The sequence below is a fragment of the Orycteropus afer genome, unplaced genomic scaffold, assembly GCF_000298275.1.
Source record: "Orycteropus afer afer isolate SDZICR_OR568_19922 unplaced genomic scaffold, OryAfe1.0 scaffold00044, whole genome shotgun sequence".
Classification (NCBI taxonomy): Eukaryota; Metazoa; Chordata; class Mammalia; order Tubulidentata; family Orycteropodidae; genus Orycteropus; species Orycteropus afer.
This window is the reverse complement of record NW_006921631.1, coordinates 33,768-56,555: the sequence shown is the minus strand read 5'-3', so window position 1 is coordinate 56,555 and position 22,788 is coordinate 33,768. Positions and strand designations below refer to the sequence as shown.

General features: G+C 41.4%; 1 protein-coding gene across 1 annotated transcript in view; it reads left to right on the top strand.

Annotated features, from left to right (window-relative positions):
- Positions 1–9,086: 9,086 nt before the first annotated feature.
- The window catches only part of LOC103194383 (dimethylaniline monooxygenase [N-oxide-forming] 1-like), a gene marked incomplete at its 3' end in the record, with an annotated part of 43,014 nt that continues 29,312 nt past the window's right edge, over positions 9,087–22,788 (top strand). Inside the window, exon 1 of the mRNA XM_007937774.1 lies at positions 9,087–9,218. Coding sequence (XP_007935965.1) covers positions 9,087–9,218 — 132 coding nt within the window. The remainder of the gene's footprint in view (positions 9,219–22,788) is intronic.

Here is a 22,788-nt window from a genome sequence, read left to right as displayed (position 1 = left end):
GGTTGGGCAATCTACTTCCGTAGTGATACTGCCTTGGAAACCCAAGGAGGGTCGCTATGTGTCAGATCCAACTCTATGGAGTGGTTGCATTGCATTACTTTATGTTGTTGTTGATAGATACCATCAAGTCGGCTCTGACTCACAGTGACCCTATGTGCAAGAGAACAAAACACTGCCCTGTCCTGTGCCATCCTCACAATCCCTGACATGTTTGAGCCCATCATTGAAGCCACTGTGTCAATCCATCTCATTGAGGGTCTTCCCCTTCTTTGCTGACCCTCTACTTTACCAAGCACAATATTCTTCTCCAGGGAATAGTCCCTTTTGACAACCTGACCAAAGTAGGTGAGACGAAGTCTGGGCATTCTCACTTCCAAAGAACATTCTGGTTATACTTCTCCCAAGACAGATTTGTTTGTTCTTCTGCCAGTCCATGGTATTTTCAGTATTCTTCCCCAACACCACAATTCAAAGGTATCAACTCATCTTCAGTCTTCCTTATTCATTGTCCAGTTTTCATGTGCATATGAGGCAACTAAATATACCATAGCTTAAGCCAGGCATACTTCAGTCTTCAAAATGACATCTTTGTTTCTTAACACTTTAAAGAGGCCTTTTGCAGCAGATTTGCCCAGTGCAATAAGACATCTGATTTCTTGACTGCTGCTTCCATGGATGGACTGTGGATCCAATTAAAATGAAATTCCTAACAACTTCAATCTTTTCTCCCTTTATCATGATGTAGCTTATTGGTCTGCTTGTGAGAATTTTCATTTTCTTTATGTTGAAGTGGTAGAGGAGTCTCTGAGTAGGAATCAGCTCAGTGGCAATGGGGTATGGGGCAAGGTGAATGGTCAGACACAAGACTATTAGCCAAAATACTGGTAGTTCAAAACCCACCCAAAGGTGCCTTAGGAGGCAGGCCTGGTGATCTGCTTCTGAAAGGTCACAGACTTGAAAACTCGGATGGAGCAGTTCTACTCTGACACATGAGGTTACCATGGGTTCAAATCAACACAACAACAACTAACAACAGCAACATTGACAATACAATGTTATGCTTTAACATAACATTTGGATTATTTTGACATCAATAGGTAAGGTCTCAGGGTCAAGAAAAAAATACCCAGAAGGTAATGTCTAGCCCATACTCTAGCCCAGAAGATCCCAAACCTTCTAGGTTCAAGGGACCCTTCATGTATGACTAATTCTTTCAGGGTGCCCCAGGTCCAAACAACTTCAATACTTATATTCTAATAACTTTGCAGGTATTTGGAAAAAAAAAAAAGGATGAACATAAATTGAAAGAAAAATAATATTCTTATTTCATTCTTAAATAGTAATCACCATTAAGATAGAGGAGTCTCTATGTTGTTGTTGTAGGTGCCATCAAGTCAGCTTAATAATGAGATGTATATGCCTGTTGGGCGTGGCACAATTTTTCAAGCCATGGTTTCAGATTGGAAATCATTCCTTCATTTCCCGTTCCATTCAACATTCATGCAGAATTTACTTTTTACCATAGCAACTGCTGAAAAGTCAGCTTTACAAAGATTTGATGTCATTGAAAGGGACAAAGTGCCACAGAATATTAAAACTATGAACTGCCTCCAGCTAATATCATAGTGTCCACAGACATTAAGTGTCATTGTGCTTTCCTCAGAAATTAAAATAACTCAGGGTGCCTCTGTGCACAGTTTGGGAGTGATAGTCCTAGCTTGATATCCTTACCCCCTAGATCATCCTAATATACTAAAGGGGATGTTCAGTTCAACCTCAGTAAATTACATGTTTGCCTTTTATTTCTTTGAAGTAGAGGAAACAGTATACAACCCACAGGAAAACAAGATTTGTTTCTAATCCCATGGTTAAAAATTGGTAAAGTTTGTGCAATCAACAGTGATTTCCCAACTCATTTAGCAATTTTGCGTTGCTTAAGTTATTTCACCTTTTATGTTTCACAAATTGATTTTTCAACCAATGACCTCTGCCTTACCAATTTCATCATTTTTTTCTCAATTTTTACCACTTATTTACTTCATGTTAGGCAGCTTCAAGAGGGCTTTCATGGTTAAAAAAAATTTGATTCTTTAAAATCTTTCCACAAAGGACTGGCCGCATTTTCATTGACTACTCCCTTAACATTTTAAGTATTATTTTTGCATTGTCATTTGAAACAGCACTCCAATAACCAGCCACACTAGTGTACTTTCTCCCCTAATATTTCCTCCTATATTATCGATCACTCTATTAAAGTAAAATCATCACTGACTAAAATTTATTTTTTAAATTAAAAAACAGAAGAGAGAACAAAGCTCTCTAAAATCACTTGCTTAAATTTCTAACATCCCTTGTGTTTGAAGCATTCATTTTTATCAGTGAATAAAGGTTGTATTTACTTCCATGCTTATGTGCTTAGATAACTGGGTGCTTGTACTTCTAATCATAGAAACAATTCAAATGACACTACACTGATAACCAAGCAGAATCAAAAAACAAAGAAAGAAAAGAAAGCCTTCAGCTTAACTTTGAAACCTATTTTCTGCCTGCTTTTTTCTTTTTCTTGTTGACCTTTCCTTTCATTGTTACTCTTATATCCCCTTTCTCATCTCCTCTACTGTCTAGAAGACAACATTGAGTTATACATCCCTAGCTCTGGTAGCGTAGTGCCTAAGGCACTTGACTGCTAACCAGAAGGCTGGTAGTTCAAACCCACGAGCCACTCCCCGGAAGGAAGATGGGGCAATCTACTTCCGTAGTGATACTGCCTTGGAAACCCAAGGAGGGGTCGCTATGAGTCAGGTCTGACTCATGGCACATAACAACAACAACAACAACAACAACAATAGTTTTTCCCAATGGTTCTGATTCCAAATATTCCGTAACTCTGTAAATATTAAACTATAAATTGTCAAGGCATATATCTGCAAAAATTTCATATTTGAAAATAAAATCTGAACATATGAAAATAATTACAGCAATATTTATTGTGGATCTAGCATGTCCCAGTATGTGCTACATGTTTTCTTTTTCTTTTTTTTTTCTTTTTTACATTAGTTGATTCATTCTTATAACTAACCTTTGAGACAGATTCTATGTCTAGCTTCATTTTAGGGAGGAGAAAAATGGGACCGAAAAACATGAAATTAATTGTCTAAGTCACACAGCTGGTGATTAATTAGCCAACATTGGGCTTTGAATCCAGGTCCCTGACTGGTAAGCTCTCTCCAGTGCCATGAAAAGCCCCAGGGAAATTTACTGCTCAGAGAAGGCTGATTGCACTTACTCCATGCTGAGTTACAGTGGTGACCTAAGAGAGAACTTCTATGTATGGTACGATTGATAAGAGGTGATTTTGAGGGAGGAATCTCTGGTCCAGAACATTGTTGTTGATGTTGTTGTTATGTGCCATCGAGTCAGACCCGACTCATAGGGACCCCTTCTTGGGTTTCCAAGGCAGTATCACTATGGAAGTAGATTGCCCCATCTTCCTTCCGGGGAGTGGCTGGTGGGTTTGAACCTCCAGCCTTCTGGTTAGCAGTCAAATGCCTTAGCCACTATGCTATCAGAGCTCCCTCTAGAACATTAGCTCCCAGCAAATGTTTGCTCAATTATTTATTTTTTTAAGTTGAAAATGACAGTGGTCCCTGAGTGGCACAAATGGTTAAGCACTCAGCTACAAACTGAAAGGTTGGAGGTTTGAGTCCACTCAGAGAGATCTCTGAAGAAAGGCCTGGAGATCTGTTTCTGAAATGTCATCCAATGAAACTCTGTGGGGCACAATTCTATTTTGACCAAAGGGGGTCACCATGATTGGAGTCAACAGCAACTGGTAAGGTGATGAATGAATTCATTTTGCCCATCAGGAAATTAACTCATTGCCAAATATTTACACAATTATTGCAGGCCAAGTCTGCTTGCTGCTAGGACCTGTGAGAAAATAAGAGACAAGTTAAAGAACACACCTCAGCTTTTCTCTCTGCTTAAAGAGAAGACTAACTGATGTGGCAAAACTAATCAGCAATATCTTACAGCCTCTTCTTGTGTTTGTTGTTGTTGTTAGGTGCCATCGAGTCGAACCTGACTCATAGCTACCCCTCCTTGGGTTGCCAGGCAATATCACTATGGAAGTAGAGTGGCTGGTGGGTTTGAACCGCCAGCCCTCTGGTTAGCAGTCAAATCCCTTAGGCACTACACCATGTTGTTGTTATTATGTGCCGTCGAGTCAGCCCCGACTCATAGAGACCCCTCCTTGGATTGCCGAGGCCGTATCACTATGGAAGTAGATTGCCCAACCTTCCTTCTGAGGAATGGCTGGTGGGTTTGAACTACCAGCCTTCTGGTTAGCAGTCAAGTGCATTAGGCACTATGCTACCAGAGCTCCCCTTTTTGTGTGGTATGCACTAAAACTCCTCTAGGAGTCAGGAGAATGGCAAGCTCACATGGATCCCAGCAGTCACAGATGCCTCCATGGACCATCTCCAGTCCTTACTCTCTCTGCTCCTTGTGAAGTCCTATTCATCCTTCAAAACCTGGAGCAAATAATATCTCCTCTGGGTTGCTTTCCTACCATTCCAAAATCAGAATTAGCACCTCTGAGAGCTGCTCTAGAGAAAGCACGGCACCTTATTCATCTTTTGTACTCCCAATACATAGCCTTAGTTCTGGCTGCACAGGTGTGCTGTATTATAATCACCACCCCCACCCCCACCCCCGCCCCATACACACCATCTCTAAAGCTACTGACAGACATAATAGCTATTGATAAACACAAAGTATTTAACTTAGGGGAAGATGATTGGCCTCTGAGAGACCCCAAACATATATTGTCTAATATAGTGGAGTAAAACCAAACCCACGGCTGTCCTGTGAGGTAAAGGAGGAAGGAATGTTCACTGATGCCAGTAAGTCTAGAATAGCTGATCAGGAGATGCTCACGGACCCCAAGTAGGGGGTAATGGGCCCACAAGGGAAGCTTCCCCTTTTGTTGCCCTTTTCCCCTTCTCTTGTTTGGCATGTAATCATTGTAGTTGCTAGTATATTAACCTTGGGAGAGAGGGGCTCCTGGGTTCCTCACCCATGGTGCAAAGTGGCATACACATGGATGCAATTGCAACATCTCACCTTGGGACAGGTGCTTAACCTCTGGGAACCTTGGCTCATGATGATATTTGCTGTTATTCTCATCCCTGTCCTGTGTATTCTGTGAGTAATAAATGCCTGTTGATCACATCATTAAAATAGTTGTCCAATCTGTGCTCTGCTCTGAATGGTCCTTCACCTTAAGTATTTGTGAAGTTGGTCCAGTGCACCTAGGGCTTAGCAACACAGAATCCACTCAATAAAAGTTTGATGCCTGAATTAATCAGAGAATGAATTATTAAATCTCAGAGTTGATAAGACCCTATAGGGCCTTTACATCCACTCTCTACCTGGTCTATTAATCTCCTATTTACAATATCGTCAATAATAATAATCTAAGGCATTTAACAGGATTTCTGGTGGTGTAGTGCCTAAGGCAGGAGCTCCGGTAGCATAGTGGCTAAGGCACTTGACTGCTAACTAGAAGGCTGATGGTTCAAACCCACCAGCCACTCCTCAGAAGGAAGATGAGGCAATCTACTTCCATAGTGATAGTGCCTCAGAAACCTAAGGAGGGGTCGCTATGAGTCGGGTCCGACTCGATGGCATATAACAACACAACAGTGCCTAAGGCATTTGACAGCTAACCAAAAGGCTGGTGGTTCAAACCTATCAGCCACTCCTCGGAAGGAAGTTTGGGCAATCTACTTCCATAGGATACTGCCTTGGAAACCCAAGGAGGGGCCACTATGAGTCAGATCCAACTCCATAGCAATGGTTGCGTTTGTTTGTATTTGTAAGGCATTTGACTGCTAATCAGAAGGTTGGTGGTTCAAACCCACCAGACACTCCATGGTAGGAAGACTGGCTAATCTACTTCTGTAAAGATTTACCACCTCAGAAACCCAAAAGAGTTGCTATGAGTCGGAATCGACTCAATGGTAGTGAGTTTGGCTTTTATACTCTACCTAAAAAAGTCAATATTAGAGAGTAAAATGCTGGAAAGTGCTTATATTGAGCTAAAATTTGCCTCCATGACACTTCTTCAGTTCTACCACTGGCCACAGTTTTGTCCTTTTCTACCTGATATTTCAAACATTGAAAAGCAGATGTTTGCAATACTATGTCAGACTCATGCAGGAAGAGTCAGTGCTAATAACCTCTTCTGTAAAGTGAGCCTAGAGTTCACTTCCCTACTCAAGATCTCCACTAGGCAGTTCACTGCCCTACTCAAGATCTCCACACTTAGTTCCCAGAACAGCCAGGTCAAGGCTTGCCTCTGTTGGGGCTTATAATTCAAGGAGACAAAGCTTTCTTACCGCACCAATCCAGTGTTTTCAATCAGCTCTATTCATCTGAAATTACAACATTGTAGGCAGGAAAATACACAACACCAGTCCTTTCTACACCATGCCTTCTGCCCCATGACATCTCCCTTGGCCCTTATGGCAGGCTGAACACTACTAATCACTCTCCAGGGGAACTGCCCCTCCCCACTGCTGACCTCTGCTCTGGTTTCAGTGGAGCCTGCTGGGGACAGGGTCCCATCCTCTTTCTCAATCCACCTACTGGAAATGGCTCCTCACTCTTCCTTAAGGAAAGGAAGCTGCTTTGTTTCCTGCCATCCTGCTGAGTATGTGCCTGTCTTTCTATGATTAGATCTATCTTTATAGAGCCAGCAGGCTCCTGTAAACAGATGTAAATATAAGTTTATATGTGCCCTCCCCACTCTTTTTTTCCTAAAATCATTTTTCCCCATCAAAGAAGCTATTCTTCGTGGATGATCCTTTTCTGGTCTCTTCCTCTAATCAATTCTAGGATTAGAGAAAAGAGATTGGAGGTGGCAGCAAATGTAAACTCTGTCCATCCCAGTCCTGAGTCCAATTTCATGTACTGTGTCTCACAAAATGAATAGCACTGAGATCTCATTTTACAAATGAGGAAATTGAGGCCTTCAAAGGATAAGCAGTTTTCCTGTGTCACCAAACTGGTAAATGATAGAGCAAGGATCTGTAACAGACATGGCTGGTCTTGATGCCCACATTTCTTTTTCATTACATCAGCTGCCTCTCTGACTGTAGGGTCACTCTACTACTTTAGGACCCAGAGAGTGAAAAATTATATAAGCCTGTTGCTTCTATAGTTTCCATCAGAATCTAGAGCATGACTTCTCCTTTTCCTAGTCAATCATATCCAGTAGCCTGGGCTTCAGAGAAGCACTGAGCCCTACCATATCTAAGAAGAAAGAAGCCTTTTCATTTCATTCAAGAAATATTCATTGAGCATCTATTAGGTTATATTCCAAGTATTGCCCTGGATACTGGGGACAGAGCCAAAAAAACAGATGAAGTCCCTATAGTTGAGCTGCTTATATTTCAGTGAACCCATTCTCTCAGACCCCCAGTCCTAAAACCAAAAAATGCATATTCAGCTTTGAGAAGCAAATCTGTGAAACAAGGAAATAGCAAATGTTCAGGGAAATTTAAGGTTTTTTATTGACTCGGAATGCTATCAGAGTCAAAAGGACAGAGGCTCATTGATGTGAAAGGATAAGGGAAAATAAATTTTGGGAAGCAATTTTACCATTACAATAGCTTACATTTATTGAGGATGAACTGGGTAGCAGACACTGTTCTAAGGCACTTGACATAAATTATTCACTTAATTCTCACAAAACCCTGAAAAGAAGTTACTACTATTTTTTCTATTTCTATTTCTATTTCACAGTCAGTCACTGGGTGTTGCAAATCATCGAGCACTCAGCTACTAACAGAAAGGATGGCAATTTGAATCTATCCAGAGGTGCCTTGGAAGAAAGTCCTGGTAATCTTTTTCCAAAAGGTCACAACCATTGAAAACCCTATGAAGTACAGCTCTACTCTGACACACATGGGGTCACCATGAGTTGGAATCCATTTGAGAACAACAGATTTATGTCACACTCAAACAAACTCACTGCCATCAAGTTGAATCCGACTCATAGGGACCCCTCCTTTGGTTTCCGAGGTGATATCTCTACAGAAGTAGATTGCCCAGTCTTCTTTCTGAGGAGTGGCTGGTGGTTCAAGCAGTCAAATAATTTGCCCAAATTCACATAGTAGTAATGCTCAGAGCTGGGCTTGAACCCAGACAGCCTGGATCCAGAGCTTGAATGCTTAACCAATATACTAAACCACCTCTCACACATCTTATAAGACTGTGTTATTAATACTAGCCCCATGCCAGATGATTTTCCAACCTGTGCCAATGGTGACTGTTCCATGTACCCTGGGGGTGAATCAGTACCAAGTTGAGAAAGGAGAGATGTTTGTTTATGCCTTCCTTGCCACAAGAACCTTTGTCAGCAGTCACCCTTCTTCTTCTGCTGGTGACCATCCCCTGGTGACAGGTGGGAGGGAGATGTACCAGCAACACAGCCAGAGCCCTGGCAGGATGCCATGGACTAGGATTTACCCAGGGCCCCTCCATAGCAGCACCTGTGGTGGCCAAAAGTGTCTAAGCTTCTAGTCCCCACTCCACCCCACCAGTTGCAGCTGCGTAGCCTTGTAGAATGAAATCACACTAATGTGAGCTTTGGTTTTGCCTGTTATTAAAAGTATATGTTAGATAAGCTGATCCTTTCCTGGTCTGCAGCTCTAATTGATTCTAGGATTAAAGAAGAGAGACTTTGCAGGAGCACAGTCCAGCATGCAACACTGTCCACCCCAGTCCAGGGTCCAATTTCAGCCACTCTGCCAGAAGCTACAGCCTCAACAACTGTATGAACACTTGGCAACAGCTCTGAGTGAGGGGTGGGAACATAGAGTGTGTGGGTTAAACCAGTGACCTGAACATTTCCCTTCTCACATTCACATACCACAGGCCAGCTACAGAGGATTCAAACTGAGCAAATCCTTTAATCTTCCAAATTCTTTTTTCTGGTTTGCTAGAGCAGCCAAGGATGGGGTGGGGCTTTTCACTTGTGAATAAAAAGCTCGGCTTCATTCTCCCCTGCACAGGAGAACATGGCCAAGCGAGTTGCAATTGTGGGAGCTGGGGTCAGTGGCCTGGCCTCCATCAGGTGCTGTCTGGAGGAAGGACTGGAGCCCACCTGCTTCGAGAGGAGTGACGACCTTGGGGGTCTGTGGAGATTCACTGTAAGTGGGCTTTTAACAGCCTTATTGTTTGTGTATTGGAAAATAGTGTGACCAGTGCAAAAAGATACATGTATTTATTCCACAAAGGCAGGTTGCTCTGGGGAGGGGCTAGAAATGTCAGCCTGAACAGGGAGGGAGCCTAGAAGTGTCTTTGAAATTGATCAAAAGAAAGAAGCATGGCATCTGAGCTTGGGTGGGAGGTGCCTTAGACGCAATCCAGAGCCAAGAGGGAGAAATGTTTACAAAGATGCCCATGAAAGGTGAAAAAAGACAGACTCCCCAGGACAGACCAAGAAAACCCAGGCCAAGGAGAGCAGAAGCAGAACCGAGGGTCTGCGGCCAGGCAAGAGACTGCAGTGTTTGGGGCAAGAATGAGGGCACAGAGCAGAAGTTTCAGCCCCTGTCTGCAAGACTGAACTGCTTGTACCTGTTTCTTTGTTTAGCTCTTTTGTATCTGCATTAAAGGGGCTCAGAATTCAGTGTAGGATAAGTCTCACACTCAAGGTCCCACTGGTCTGACAATCCCAGTGCATGCTGAGGACTTTGGCCCTGATTTGGGGTTAAAGAATGTGGGTTGGGAATCCTCTTTTTTTTTTTTTTTTTTTTTTCCCCCCTTGAGCAAAAGAAAATTATAGGCAGATTCTGGGTTATGAACAATTGACTTACCTACAACTCCTGCTTGCCCTTTTATATTTTGTAAATTTGCTCTCACTTTGAAATGATTGAACCAATTTCTACTCAAAACAAATTCTTCAGCACGATCACCTTCACTGGCCACATGTACAGCTTTCAAATCAGTGAAAAGGCGTCAAGGCTTTTCTTGAACTAAAGTAAGGCTAAATAAAAACTATATGCACCTATTCTAACTTAGCTACAAATTCAACTTAAAGACTTACTTAGACTTGAAGACACACTTAGGAATAAATCTTATTTACAACCCAGGGACTGCCTGTAATATTCTCGAATCCCAGCAGGGCTACAGTCTCAACTAGAGAGGGGACTGGGAGGAGAAATGAGGAGAGGGGACTGTAAACCCTGCCTTTGACTGGAATGGGGCCCAGGAAGATCACAGGGGCCCTTGTTTGAGTCCTATGAAACCCTGAAGCGAGGAGGAAAAGTGTTCTGTGTGCTCTGTGGCTAGGCCAGAGAAGTATTTGCACCCAGTCTCCCCATATCTCCTATTTTCCCTCCTTCTAGGAGGATGAGTACATTTCCCACAAGCTTTAAATGTGCTAGGAAGGAAGGTGCCAGGAATAGCAAAAAAAAGAGAGAGACAGAGAGACAGAGAGAAGAAGGCATCAGATATCCTGGCCTCAGATCCCCCGAAGGGCTGAGAAAAAGACACAACAGCTTCTATGTGCAAAAAGGCTGGGATTTGGAACTGGAATAAAGTAGTTATGTTCTAACTCAGTTATCAAAGTTCCAGAGAGGCCAACGCTGTTAGTTTGGTCAACACTCCCACCTTTGGCCAGCTTGGTTCACGTAAAGAACTTGAAATGTGACTACCTACCTCATCAAGGCAAGTGTCAAGACACTTCCCAAAGGCAACTAGGTGAAAGAGCACAGCTCTTTCCACAATTCAAACTATGTTCCAACAGAATAGCAGCAACTGCCCATGCTATAACACTCCCCTCCTATTCCCATTGAAGGCATTGCTAATCAAGTATGATGTCTGGCTTAGTTATCTAGTGCTGCTATAACAGAAATACCACAAATTAATGGCTTTAACAAACAGAAATTTATTCTCTTACAGTTTAGGATGCTAGAAGTCTGAGTTCAGAGTGCTGGCTCTAGGGGTAGACTTTCTCTCTGGGTGTCTCTTATTCCTGGGAGGATGCCAGTACAGGTACCACAGGCCCAAAGGATGTGCTCTGCTCCTGGCTCCTCTTTCTTGGTGGTAGTATGTCCCCCCTCTCTGCTCCTTTCTCTCTCCTTTTATCTCTTGTAAGAGAAAAGGTGTTGTAAGCCACATGCCAGGGAAGTTCCCCTTACATGGGATCAGGGCTGTGATGGGACTAAATGTGTTGCAACCCACCCGTAATCTTAAACTTCTTACACCTAATCAGCTTATCACATTATGGGGTGGGCCACATTACATCATTGCATAACTTCTAAATCACTGAGAATCATGGCCCAGCCAAGTGACACAAATTTTGAGAGGACACAACTCAATCTGTGACAATACTCACCCCCTGTTAGGTCTCAGAATCCTTCTCAACCAGGACTTTGAACTCAGCCCAGTTCAGTCACAACCAACAATGTGACACCAGAACAGATCCAAATTTTTAAAATGTGAGTGAACCAGAATGCAGAACAGGAAAAATTATAGGTCAAAGCCCTGATAGAAACTTAATATTCATCTTAGAAAACCAGGGCAGCATGCAGCTTACATAGCAACCAAATCTTTTGACTGGCTGGGTCACAAAGAATGGTGCCCAGGTCAAAGATGGCAGCCGACTGCACCACTTTGAATGTGTGTTGCTCTTCACAGTTCAAGCAATAAATAATCCAGCGTCACGCATTAGGCTCCTGAAAGGGTTCACTGCACTCTTTCTGAGTCTCCCATTCCAGGGCTTTGACTAGTAATTTTTCCCATTCCAGTTATACTGGATCACTCAAATTTTAAAAATTCAGGTCTATTCCAGTCTTGCTTTATAGGCCATGACTAGACTGGTTTGAACTAGTTTGAAGCACAGTACTCCAGCAAACACTACTACTCCATGAGATCAATCATGTGAGAATAGAAGGGCTGGTTATGTACAGGGAGACAGCTCGGGGGATGGGAGGGTATGGAGGGAAAGACACATGGAAGAGGTAACTATGGAAAGGAAGTGGGAAGAGAGCTGTTGCATTGTAGGAAATTGCAGTCAATGTCATGAGACAAAGTGTATATGAACTGCTGTATGGAAAGTGAATTTGTTCTGTAAACTTTCACCCAAATTACAATAAAAAATTTTTAAAAATCACTACTACTCCATTAGAGTTGGGAGTTGGCTTGCAAAATGAAAATGCTCAATTGCAGGGGTAATTAGCAGACTTATTTGGTTAAAGCAATTTCATTCAAAGCAAAAAGTGAGCCCAGAAACCAAAGGCTCTTGGGGAACCAGACAAACCCACCAGTCACTCCTCCGAAGGAAGATGGGGCAATCTACTTCCGTAGTGATACTGCCTCAGAAACCCAAGGAGGGGTCGCTATGAGTCGGGTCCTACTGATGGCACATAACAACAACAACAACAATAAAGGATATAGACACCTAATTATTAACAACAACAACCAAAAAGTCATTAATCAAAGAACCAAAAGAAATGGGCTCTAGTTCCAGCTGTGCCCACTGGCTATGTGCCTTGGGCAGGTGAGACACCTAGGCACAAAGCAGTGGGAGGGGGCACAAAAATGAGAAGGACTCTCCCCACCCTCAAAGAGCAAGTCAAGTAGCTGGAAGAAGGTGAGGCTTTGTAAGTCAGAAACAGTGCTGTGGGTATTTAAATAAGGGCAAGATTACATCCACTTGAAGGAAACCAGGAAAGTCTTCATAGAATACATGGTATTTGTTGGGCTTTGAACTACTTCACCAGGCAAAAGAGATTGAGCAGGAAAAACCAAGGAAGGAACCAGTAAAGAAAAGTACCAGACATATTCAGAAAATAAAATTAGCATATTGGTGAAGGAGGTATATGTAAGAGAAGTGATGAGTGGTGAGAAGTATAGCTTGAATGTTTGGGTAAGGTGTTCACATTCAGCTTAGAAAGCAATGGGGAGTGAAGAACAAAATTAAGGAGCTGCTCGTTCTTTGTTATTTTTGTGTTGTTTGCATGATGGGAAGAGACAAATATGTTTGTTGGTAAAGAGAAAATATCTGGATATAGAAAAATATACGTAAGCCTAAACTGGGATAAGATCTTGGCAAAAAAAGAAAGGAGTGGAATTACAAGCGTGCATAGAAGGGTTAGCATTAGAAAGGTGGAGAGAAACACATTCCTCAGAGACTAGGGGAGAAGAGAAAGAACATGGAAGAAAAACATTGAAATAGAGAAGAACAAAGATGAAAGAACATACCTGAGAAGCCTCAAGCCTTTTAGGAAAACAGGGTATCTGTGGGTGTAAAGAAGGGGTAGGGTGGTCAACGGGTTTGAAGAATTAAAAAAAAAAGTAGAAAAAGTAATGAAAAATATGGTGGGGAATGTGACTGAACATCAAAAATATGAGTGAAAATGCTATCCAGCAATCAAAAAAAAACTGAAACCAATTCACTGCCATCGAGTTGATTCTGACTCATAGCAGCCCTATAGGAGGGAGTAGAACTGCCCCACAGGGTTTCCAAAGCTGTAAACCATTATGAAAGGAGACTGCCTCATCTTTCTCCCACAGAGTGGCTAGTAGGTTCTAACCACCAGCCTTTTGGTTAGCAGCTCAATGCATTAACCACAGCACCACCAGCACTCCTTCTATCAAGCAATAATAGCTGTAGTAAAATAGCACCCAGTTAAGTCATTTCACCTTTATGGCCTCATATGTAAAATGGCAATGGTATGAAAAATGGATAAAAACTGAACTACTCAGGGGCTGAGAGTAGGAAAAACTGTTCCTACCTTCATTCAGCAGCCCTTTCTTGACACTTAGGGTATTTTAAGACTACTCTAAATCCTGATTGAAAACCCCTAAGTGAGGTGATCTTGAAGGTGCGTTCCAGTTTTAGCTATGACTTTCCCAGGTCCTTCTGATATATCCTTTCTGTTTTTTCTCTCTCTCTCTCTTTCTCTCTCTCTCTCTCTCTCTCTCTCTCTCACACACACACACACACACACACACACACACACAAAGAGAGAGAGAGAGGCCAGAAAAGGTTGGTAAGAGGTGTATTTGTACTCAAAGCAGGCGGTCCATTCAAAGCCTAAATTACAAGCCTTCTCTAGCAAGAGGTACACTTGCCAAAAAGTGTATAAAGGGGATCCTTAGTGCCTTTTATGGGAAGAAGGGACTATTATGTAAAAATAGAGAAGGAAACTACAGAAATTCAATAAAACACATGTGGAGGCAGCTTCCACTTCCAAATAGGAGAAAGTCCCAAGAGTACAAAGATTATGAATCACCACACTTAAATGAACATTCACTAAGGGCATGACTGGTTTTTCCCAGCTACCAAAGCCTTAAGCAAATAGGTAATTAATAAAAATGGAAAAGGAAGGACATCACACATTTGGGGGAGGGTAAACTTTACAAATAAAAAGTTTACAATAAAGGCAAATACTATTGCATATATAATACTACATTTTCGGTAACAGCAAACACTAATCTACAGGTGTATACATTGATGAGCAAGAAGATCAGGTGTGGATAAGCAAATGGGAATATACCCATGACCATATATAAGCTTGGCAGAAAATATTTCTACATATATATTTGTATGTGCCATAAAAATGTCCGTATACAGCTTAAAACTAGCAAGAGGCAAAGTTAGGATAACTTCTTAGTCACCAATAAGTATCTTTAAGAGAGTGAGTCACTGGGCCCATGGGCTGGGGACCATGGTCACAGAAGACATGGAGCTCAATTGGAAGAATATAGTGTAGTAGTTAGGGTTATGTGTCAACTTGGCTGGGCCTGGTTGAGTGGCTGGGCAGCTGGATGTAGTTATTCCCCATGGTGATATTAGAAATCAACTCCATGGTGGAATCTACTGGAGCAGCTGAGGAACTGCTTTAGGGATGTGGGCTGATTCCAGTATATAAGAAGCAACTTTGAGGAAGGTCTCTAGCTTTTGACACCTCTGAATCCTGCATTTAGCAGAGTCGTCATTCACCAGCCTGCCATGTTGTCTGCCAAACTTGGGACTCTTAATGGACTTGAATCAATGGCCTGTCATGTGGTTTGGTAATATTGGGACTGTGACTTTCACCCCAAGGCTGACCTTGAGTTTGTCAGCCTCAGCAACCAGCAGCTGCCTCAGTGAAGAAAAGTCTCCAGCTTCAGTAGGCTGGGAGCAAGAGAGAGACAGAACTAAAGCCTAAGGTCAAGGGGCTTTCACCCAGCCCCTAGAGCCTGGCACTTTGAACTCAAACCTCTAGCGTCCAAAACTGTAAGAGAATAAACTCTTGTTTGAGAAAGCATCCCATTTGTCATATTTTCTCTTACAGCAGCACAAAGTGACCAAAACACATTTAAAAAAAAAAAAAAACTCACTGCCGTCAATTGAATTTTCACTCACAGTGACCCCTGTCAGGTTTCTGAGGCAGTAAATCTTTATGGAAGTAGAGTGTCCAGTCTCCCTTCTGCAGAGTGGCTGGTGGGTTTGAACCTCCAACCTTCTGGTTAGCAGTCAAATGCCTTAGGCACTACACCACCAGAGCTCCTTAACCAAAACACATACTATACAAAAATACTGCTCTACATTTTACTTCAGTGAGTAATGACTGGGGTCTTAAAAGCTTAAGAGCAGCCATCTAAGATGCAACTACTGATTTGTCCTCGTCCAGAGCAAAGAAGAGTGAAGAAAATCAAACACATATGAATACAGTCCAAAGAACTAATGGACCATGCAACCCTCAACCTATACAACCCTGAAACTAGAAGAACTACATGATACCTGGCTACCAATGCCAACCACTCAGAAAAGGATCAAAATTGGAGACCCTGGGTAGAGTGGGAGAAAAATGTGGAACAAAACTCAAAAATCATAAAAAAGACCAAGCTTATTGCTCTGACAGAGACTGGTAAAACCCCCAAGACTATGCCCCAAGTCATCCTTTGGACCTGAAATTCAGCTCACTCCCATGGCTTAACTCTCAGCCAAACAACAGGCAGTCCTATGAGCTTAACCAGGGAGACACATGTCTTAGAACAATCTACCACGGGAGATCAGAAGAGCAGAACTTGCACAAGGAGAAAGTCAGGGAGGCAGGAACGCAAAGGCAAGATGAAAACAGGCAAAGAGTAACCATAGGGAGAAGATGGGAAGAGAGCTGTTATACTGTGGGGAATGGAACCAGTCACAAAACCATATGTGTATGAACCACTGAATATAAAACAGATCTGCTTTGTAAAATTTCACCCAAATCACAATAGAAAGTCAAAAATAAATAAAAGGGTTGGTTAAGAGCCACTTCTGACCACCAACTCAAGTGGGGACATAGATTGCCCATGTCACAATCTCTCAGGCTTTGAAAGGGAAAGGAGGGTTAAAACTTTAACACTATATAGGTTTATTACCTTGACTGTAAAGTAATACTTGAGGAAGCAAAATTTGAGGAATTATCCTGTTAGTAAAAATTAATACTACTTTTAGGGTATGTTAGTAAAGGAAGGGAACTTGAGCAGTTACAGCCTTCAGGCAGAACCACACAGACATCATCTAGTGACAATTATCCTATACTGGTGGAAACACATTCTCAGTCTCCTGCTCCCCCTCCATTGTTCACACTCCTATAACATACTCTAGGACCTAAAAAGCCTTCCTGGAATGACGTCTCTCTTTTTACACATCAAGATCTTTTCTCTGTAGATTCACCGTTTTATTTATTTAACAGACATCTACTGAGTATCTACTATGTGCCTTACAAAAGTTCCTGGGTGGTTCAAATGGTTTGTGCTTATCTACCAACCAAGGTTGGTGGTTCAAATCCACCCAACAGCTCCTCAGAAGAAAGGTTACTGATACCTGCTTCTGTAAAGATTGTTGTTGTTGTTGTTGTTGTTATATGCCGTCGAGTCGGCCCCGCCTCATAGCGACCCCTCCTTGGGTTTCTGAGGCAGTATCACTACGGAAGTAGGATTGCCCAACCTTCCTTCCGAGGAGTGGCTGGTGGGTTTGAACCGCCAGCCTTCTGGTGAGCAGCCAAGGAAACCCTATGAAGCTGTAGAACAACTCTGTAACACATGGGGTCGCTGTAAGCCAGAATTAACAGCAGCTGGTTAGGTTGGTTGGTTGGTTGTTACTGTGCCTCAAATACCACATATTTTTAGACTCAGTGAGGGCAAATATAAGCTAAAAATACTTTACCTTCTTTCAGAAATGGATAGTGGTGATGGTAGCACAACATGGTGAATGTAATTAATGTCACTGAATTGTACATTTAAAAATGGTTACAATGTCAAACTTAAAAATATGTATTTTACCACAATCAAATGTTTTTCTAAAAAAAAAAAATACTTCACCTCCTTAAATCACTGAGGAATTGCTCATCAGCTGTTTTTTCTTTAGGTTTTAGTGTATCTAACACCTACAGTCTTTCTTTAAAAAGTCTTATTTCTAAAATGTTAGCAATCTTGATAGCTTTCCTTTTATTCATACATTCAAACAGTACATATTGCTTTTTTCTTAGTATAATGAAAAAGGGAGACCTCTGACTCACAAAATGCTTTTCCTATTGCCTACTCTCCTCTCTGATTAACACAGAGCTCAAGAAAGTAAATCTCCATGGTAGTTGTAGGAAAATAATACAAATAACAGTCAACATTCATTGAGAGTTTACCAAGCACTGTTCCAAATGCATTGTACCTATCATTTCAGTTTATCTTAGGTGATATATGCTGTTATTATTCCTTTTTTCTAGATAAGGAAATAGACATAGAGAAGTTAAGAAAATTTCCAAGGTCACCCAGCTAAAAACTGGTAATAGGAACCCAGGCAGTCTGACTCCAGGGTCTGTGCTGTCCACAACTATACACTTCATTCATTTCCATAGTCTGTCTGTTCCACAGCTCAAGAATCAAAAGGAAGAAAACTGTCAAACAGAATGTCAGATTTACTGTTTCTTCTGAGACTGGGGGAACCCCTGAATCTATTGCCCTGAAATAACCTTTAAGCCTTGAAGAAACCATTCCATGAGGTTAACTTTAAACAACAGTTTAGCTCAATTAACAATGTCAGTCTTAAACATGGTGCTCTTGTAAAGAATTACCTATTTGAGATCAAATTGGTGACAGTAACTCTAAAGCACAGATGAGAACTTTAAGGGACGTACAGAATAAAAGTTAATAGTGGTAAATATATGTGTGTGTGTGTGTGTGTGTGTGAGTATATGTATATATATAGGCAGAGACAGTGAGAATGTTGACACAGTGTGAAGAATCAATGGCACTGAATTGTACATTTAGAACCTGTTGAATGGGTATATGGTTTGTTGTGTATATTTTCACAGAAAAAAATGTCAGTAGGCAAATCCTGGATGCCTCAAGGAGTCCCACCAAGGGTCTCAATGGCTGATGGTGACCTTCCAAATGTAGTCCTTCCCAGTACCAATGAGTACCAGCAAGCCAAAAAGCACTCCTTTCATGCTCTTATTATTTTCCCTCTCTCCACCATCCATCCCCCACTCTCCTTTTTTCTCATCTCACTCATTTTTTCCCCTTTATGAGCACAAAAATATTCCCCTACATGGCCCCACTGATTCTTGGGGACATGTGCTTCCACTCTGAGTCTGAACTGACAGGCCCACAGAGTACCTATGCCAAGAGTGCCCGCAGACCACATCCCCCTCACCCTCTGCAGATTCTGGGAATCTCGGGGGCAAACTGCTCACCGAGGCAAACACTGGCGTGGCAGGCTCGGTGTCTGCACTCAGATGTAGCATAGATCCATATTCCTGGTTTGTATGCTAAACATTCCTAATGTTCCACATTGCCAGAAAAACAAACAGTGGAGAAAAGAGAGACAAGAAGAGGTGGTCTTGGAGTCTACCCGAAAGGCAAAATTTCTACTCTAAACTACAAATTCTCATCTGCTAACATCTGTTATACATTATTTCACAATAGGCTTCAGTGTTTCCTGGAAGCTTTTCTTCTTCCTGCCTTTACAATTACTGTCCCAAGTTTTACAAACCGAGTTTGTTTTTTTTTTTTTTTTTTTTTCCTTCTTCTATTTTTGTTTGTTTCTTTCCTTTGTTTTAAGGTCTCATAGATGCATGGTTACTTGGGTTATCCAATTCTAATGAGGGTCCATTACTCTTGGATGTTTAAACACACCATTACAAAATGCTTGAAGTTTTTTTTAACTATTTTTATGGAAATCTTTACAAAATGTGTTATTCACATCTCTACCTCCTTAAACAATATATGCACCATTTTGTTGTTGTTTTTAGGTGCCATGGAGTCGATTACAACTCATCAACCCAAGTGACAGAGTAGAACTGCCCCCAAAGATTTTTCTAGGCTGTAATCTTTATGGAAAGGAGCTCTGGTAGTATAGTGGTTAAGGCATTGGGCTACTAACCAAAAAGGTCAGTGGTTTGAACCCACTCCTCGGAAGGAAGATTGGGCAATCTACTTCCGCAGTGATATTGCCTCAGCAACCCAAGGAGGGGTTGCTATGAGTTGAGTCCGACTCGACGGCATGTAACAACAACAAGCCACTCTGTGGAAGAAAAATGAGACACTCTGCTTCTGTAAAGATTTACAGCCTTGGAAACCCAATGGAGGTCACTGTGAGTCAGAATCAACTCGATGGCAGTGAGTTTTGCTTTTGTTTTTTTAATCTTTATGGAAGTAGACTGATTGCCAGGTCTTTCTCCTACAGAACCACTGGGTAGATTCAAACCACCAAACTTCTAGTCAGCAGGTGAGCACTTAACTGCTTTGCCACCAGGGATTCTTGTACCAAATTTAACCTTTTATTAGTATTAACTAAAAACTGACAGCATTCACAATAAAGTATTATTTACTATGTTATGTTTCTGGATGCCAAAGAAAGTGAGGAATTTGGCCCCACAACACTAATTGAACCCAGAATGCTTTCTAATTGATGTTTTTCTGCTTATGCTACAGTTTCTTCTCTTGCAGGTAGCTCTCACTTCTCAATATTACAGTTCTTTGCAGCTGATCCTATCCTCTTTTTTCCTATTACCCAGAAGAAACCTAATTACTGACTTGATTGAATCAAACCAACTCTAATGCCTGCCTCACGTTGTAGGATATTCTGACACTGTGCTATCCGATAAGGTAGCTATCAAACACCCGTACCTGAGAAGCACTTGAAATATAGCTGGTATGACTAAGAAACTGATTTTTTTTTTATTTCATTTCTTTTTAATTAAATTTTAATTTTAAAACTGATATGCAGTTCAGCTACTGGAGAACTTCTTTTATTATTATTTTATTTTTATTTTTATTGTGATTTGGGTGAAAATTTACAGAGCAAATACACTTTCCATACAGCAGATCACATACACTTTGTCTCATATAGACCACAATTTAGCACAATGCAACATCTCCTCTCCCACCTCCTCCCGATAGGTACCACTTCCCTGTGACCATCCCTCCATGCACTCCTACCCCCTGAGCTGTCTCCCTGTGCCTGAGCAGCCCTTCTTTCTCTCTTGCTTGTTCTCTCCAAGGAGTGTATCTACCTCAGGTAAATGCTCAACTAGTATGCCTGTCTACTGCTTGGCTGGAAGCTACAGGTGTGTGTTCAATTCCAAACCTGAAGGGCAGCTAGAGGCCATAATCTCAGTGGTTCCACCAGGCTCCATCGGGCCAGTAAACCTGTTCTCCGCTTTTTTTTTTTTTCCCAAATGATTTTGAGTTTTGTTCCACATTGTTCTCTCTGTCTATCCAGGATCTCCTACAAAGATCCTCTTCCAAGTGGTTGACAGTAGTAGCCGAGCACCGTCTATTTCTTCTGGTCTCATAGTCGTATAGGCTGCAGATCGGATGGTGTACCAGTTGCTAGGACTGATTGTTTCCATGAATTTTTGGTTTTCTTCATTCTTCTTGGCCCTGGATGAGGAGAGACACATCGTTGCATCTAGATGGCAGCTTGCAAGCTTAAGATCTCAGTCGCTATTAGCCACAGTAGAAGGTGGAACAATGATTTGTGTAGTATGTTATGCCAATTGAGCTTGATGTCCTCTGGGACTATGGTCCCGAGCCCACAGGTTTAACTACTCGGTCCCTCTAGGTAGCTGTCAGTGGCCAAGCAGTGACTAAAACCTTGCCCCTTGTCAGCCCCATTATACACCTGGGAATTCAGATCATACACATAAAGTTATTGGATGACTGTCTGCCAACCTTATACATGTTTTTGGGTGCACTATCCATTTCATATAGATATCTAATATTTCAGCCTGTCCACCCATCTATCCACCCATATACCTGTGTTTGCCTTCACTGAGCACATCGTATTGTATGTGCAAAAGGGTTCATCTTTGTTGTCTGTACTTCCCATGTAGCTCTCTACGTCTTTCTCTTCCTCGATGCCACTATAATGATCACTCACATTTGGTACATTGCCTTTTTCTTCACCCAAATCAAAACTTATCTTTATCTATCTAACAGTATTCCCTCCCCTTCCCTCACACCCCTGGTAACCAACAAAGAAAATGACCTTCCATAGATAAGCGTTTCCTTGTCTATTACAATAACAGACCAATACAATATTTGTCCCTTTGTGATTGACTTATTTCACTCAATATAATGTCCTTACTGGAGAACTTTTAAGTACGTCTGAAACAATTTGAGTATGTGAATCCACTTTCCCAATGAAACTAGTATTTGAATTAAGATGGGTAAACTACATACCAGATCTCAAAGACTTCCCATGAGAAAAAGAACATAAACTATCTCATTAATAATTATATTGAGTTAAATAAAATATGCTATGAAAATTAATTTCACTAGTTTTTTACTTTTTTCATTTAAATTTTGTTTTTTTCATTTAAATTTTAAAATTTAAAATTACATATATGGCTTGTATAGTATTCCTACTGAACTGTTTTAAAGGTTTATCACACAAAGCATGGGCTGGCAGACCATCAGTACCTGTGAGGGCACCTGTTAGAAACACGGACAGCCAGACCTCACTTCAGACCCACTGAGTAAGACTTTGTGTTAACAAGATCCCGGGTGATTCTTACACACATTAAAATTTAAAAAGCACTGGTCTAAAAAGATATGTTCCTCAAATTATCTGTGGATAAGAATAAGTTTGTTTCATAATTTCTAATTTATTATAGATGTTTCTGTTTGTAGGAACCCTGGTGGTGGAGAGGTTAAAAAGCTAAGCTGCTAGCCATAAGGTTATTGTTGTTGTTACGTGCTGTCAAGTCAGACCGACTCATAACGAACCCTCCTTGGGTTGCTGAAGCAGTATCATTATGGAAGTAGATTGCCCCATCTTCCTTCCAGGGAGTGGCTGGTGGGTTTCAACCGCCAGCCTTCTGGTTAGCAGTCAAGTGCCTCAGGCAGTTCAAATCTACCAGGTGGGAGAAAGATGAGGCAGTCTGCTTCCATAAAGATTTATAGCTTTGGAAACCCTATGGGGCAGTCATACTCTGTTCTATAGGGTCACTATAAGTTGGAATCGACTTGACAGCAATGGGGTTGGGATCTTAGGGGGTTTATATATTTGTAAAATACATTAAAAATAATTATTAGAAGAATACAATATACAGAATTTGAAGTCAAATTTTTATGAGTCAAAAACAAAGTTCACTACAATAAATGTCAATAAGGCAAACAAAACAGATATAAAAGAAAATAACAAAGTGGACACATTGTTCTTTGAAAGTATACATATAGCATTAATATAGAGAGTGACTATCACTCTTGTAACTTTTTTTTTTTTTTGAAATTAATGAT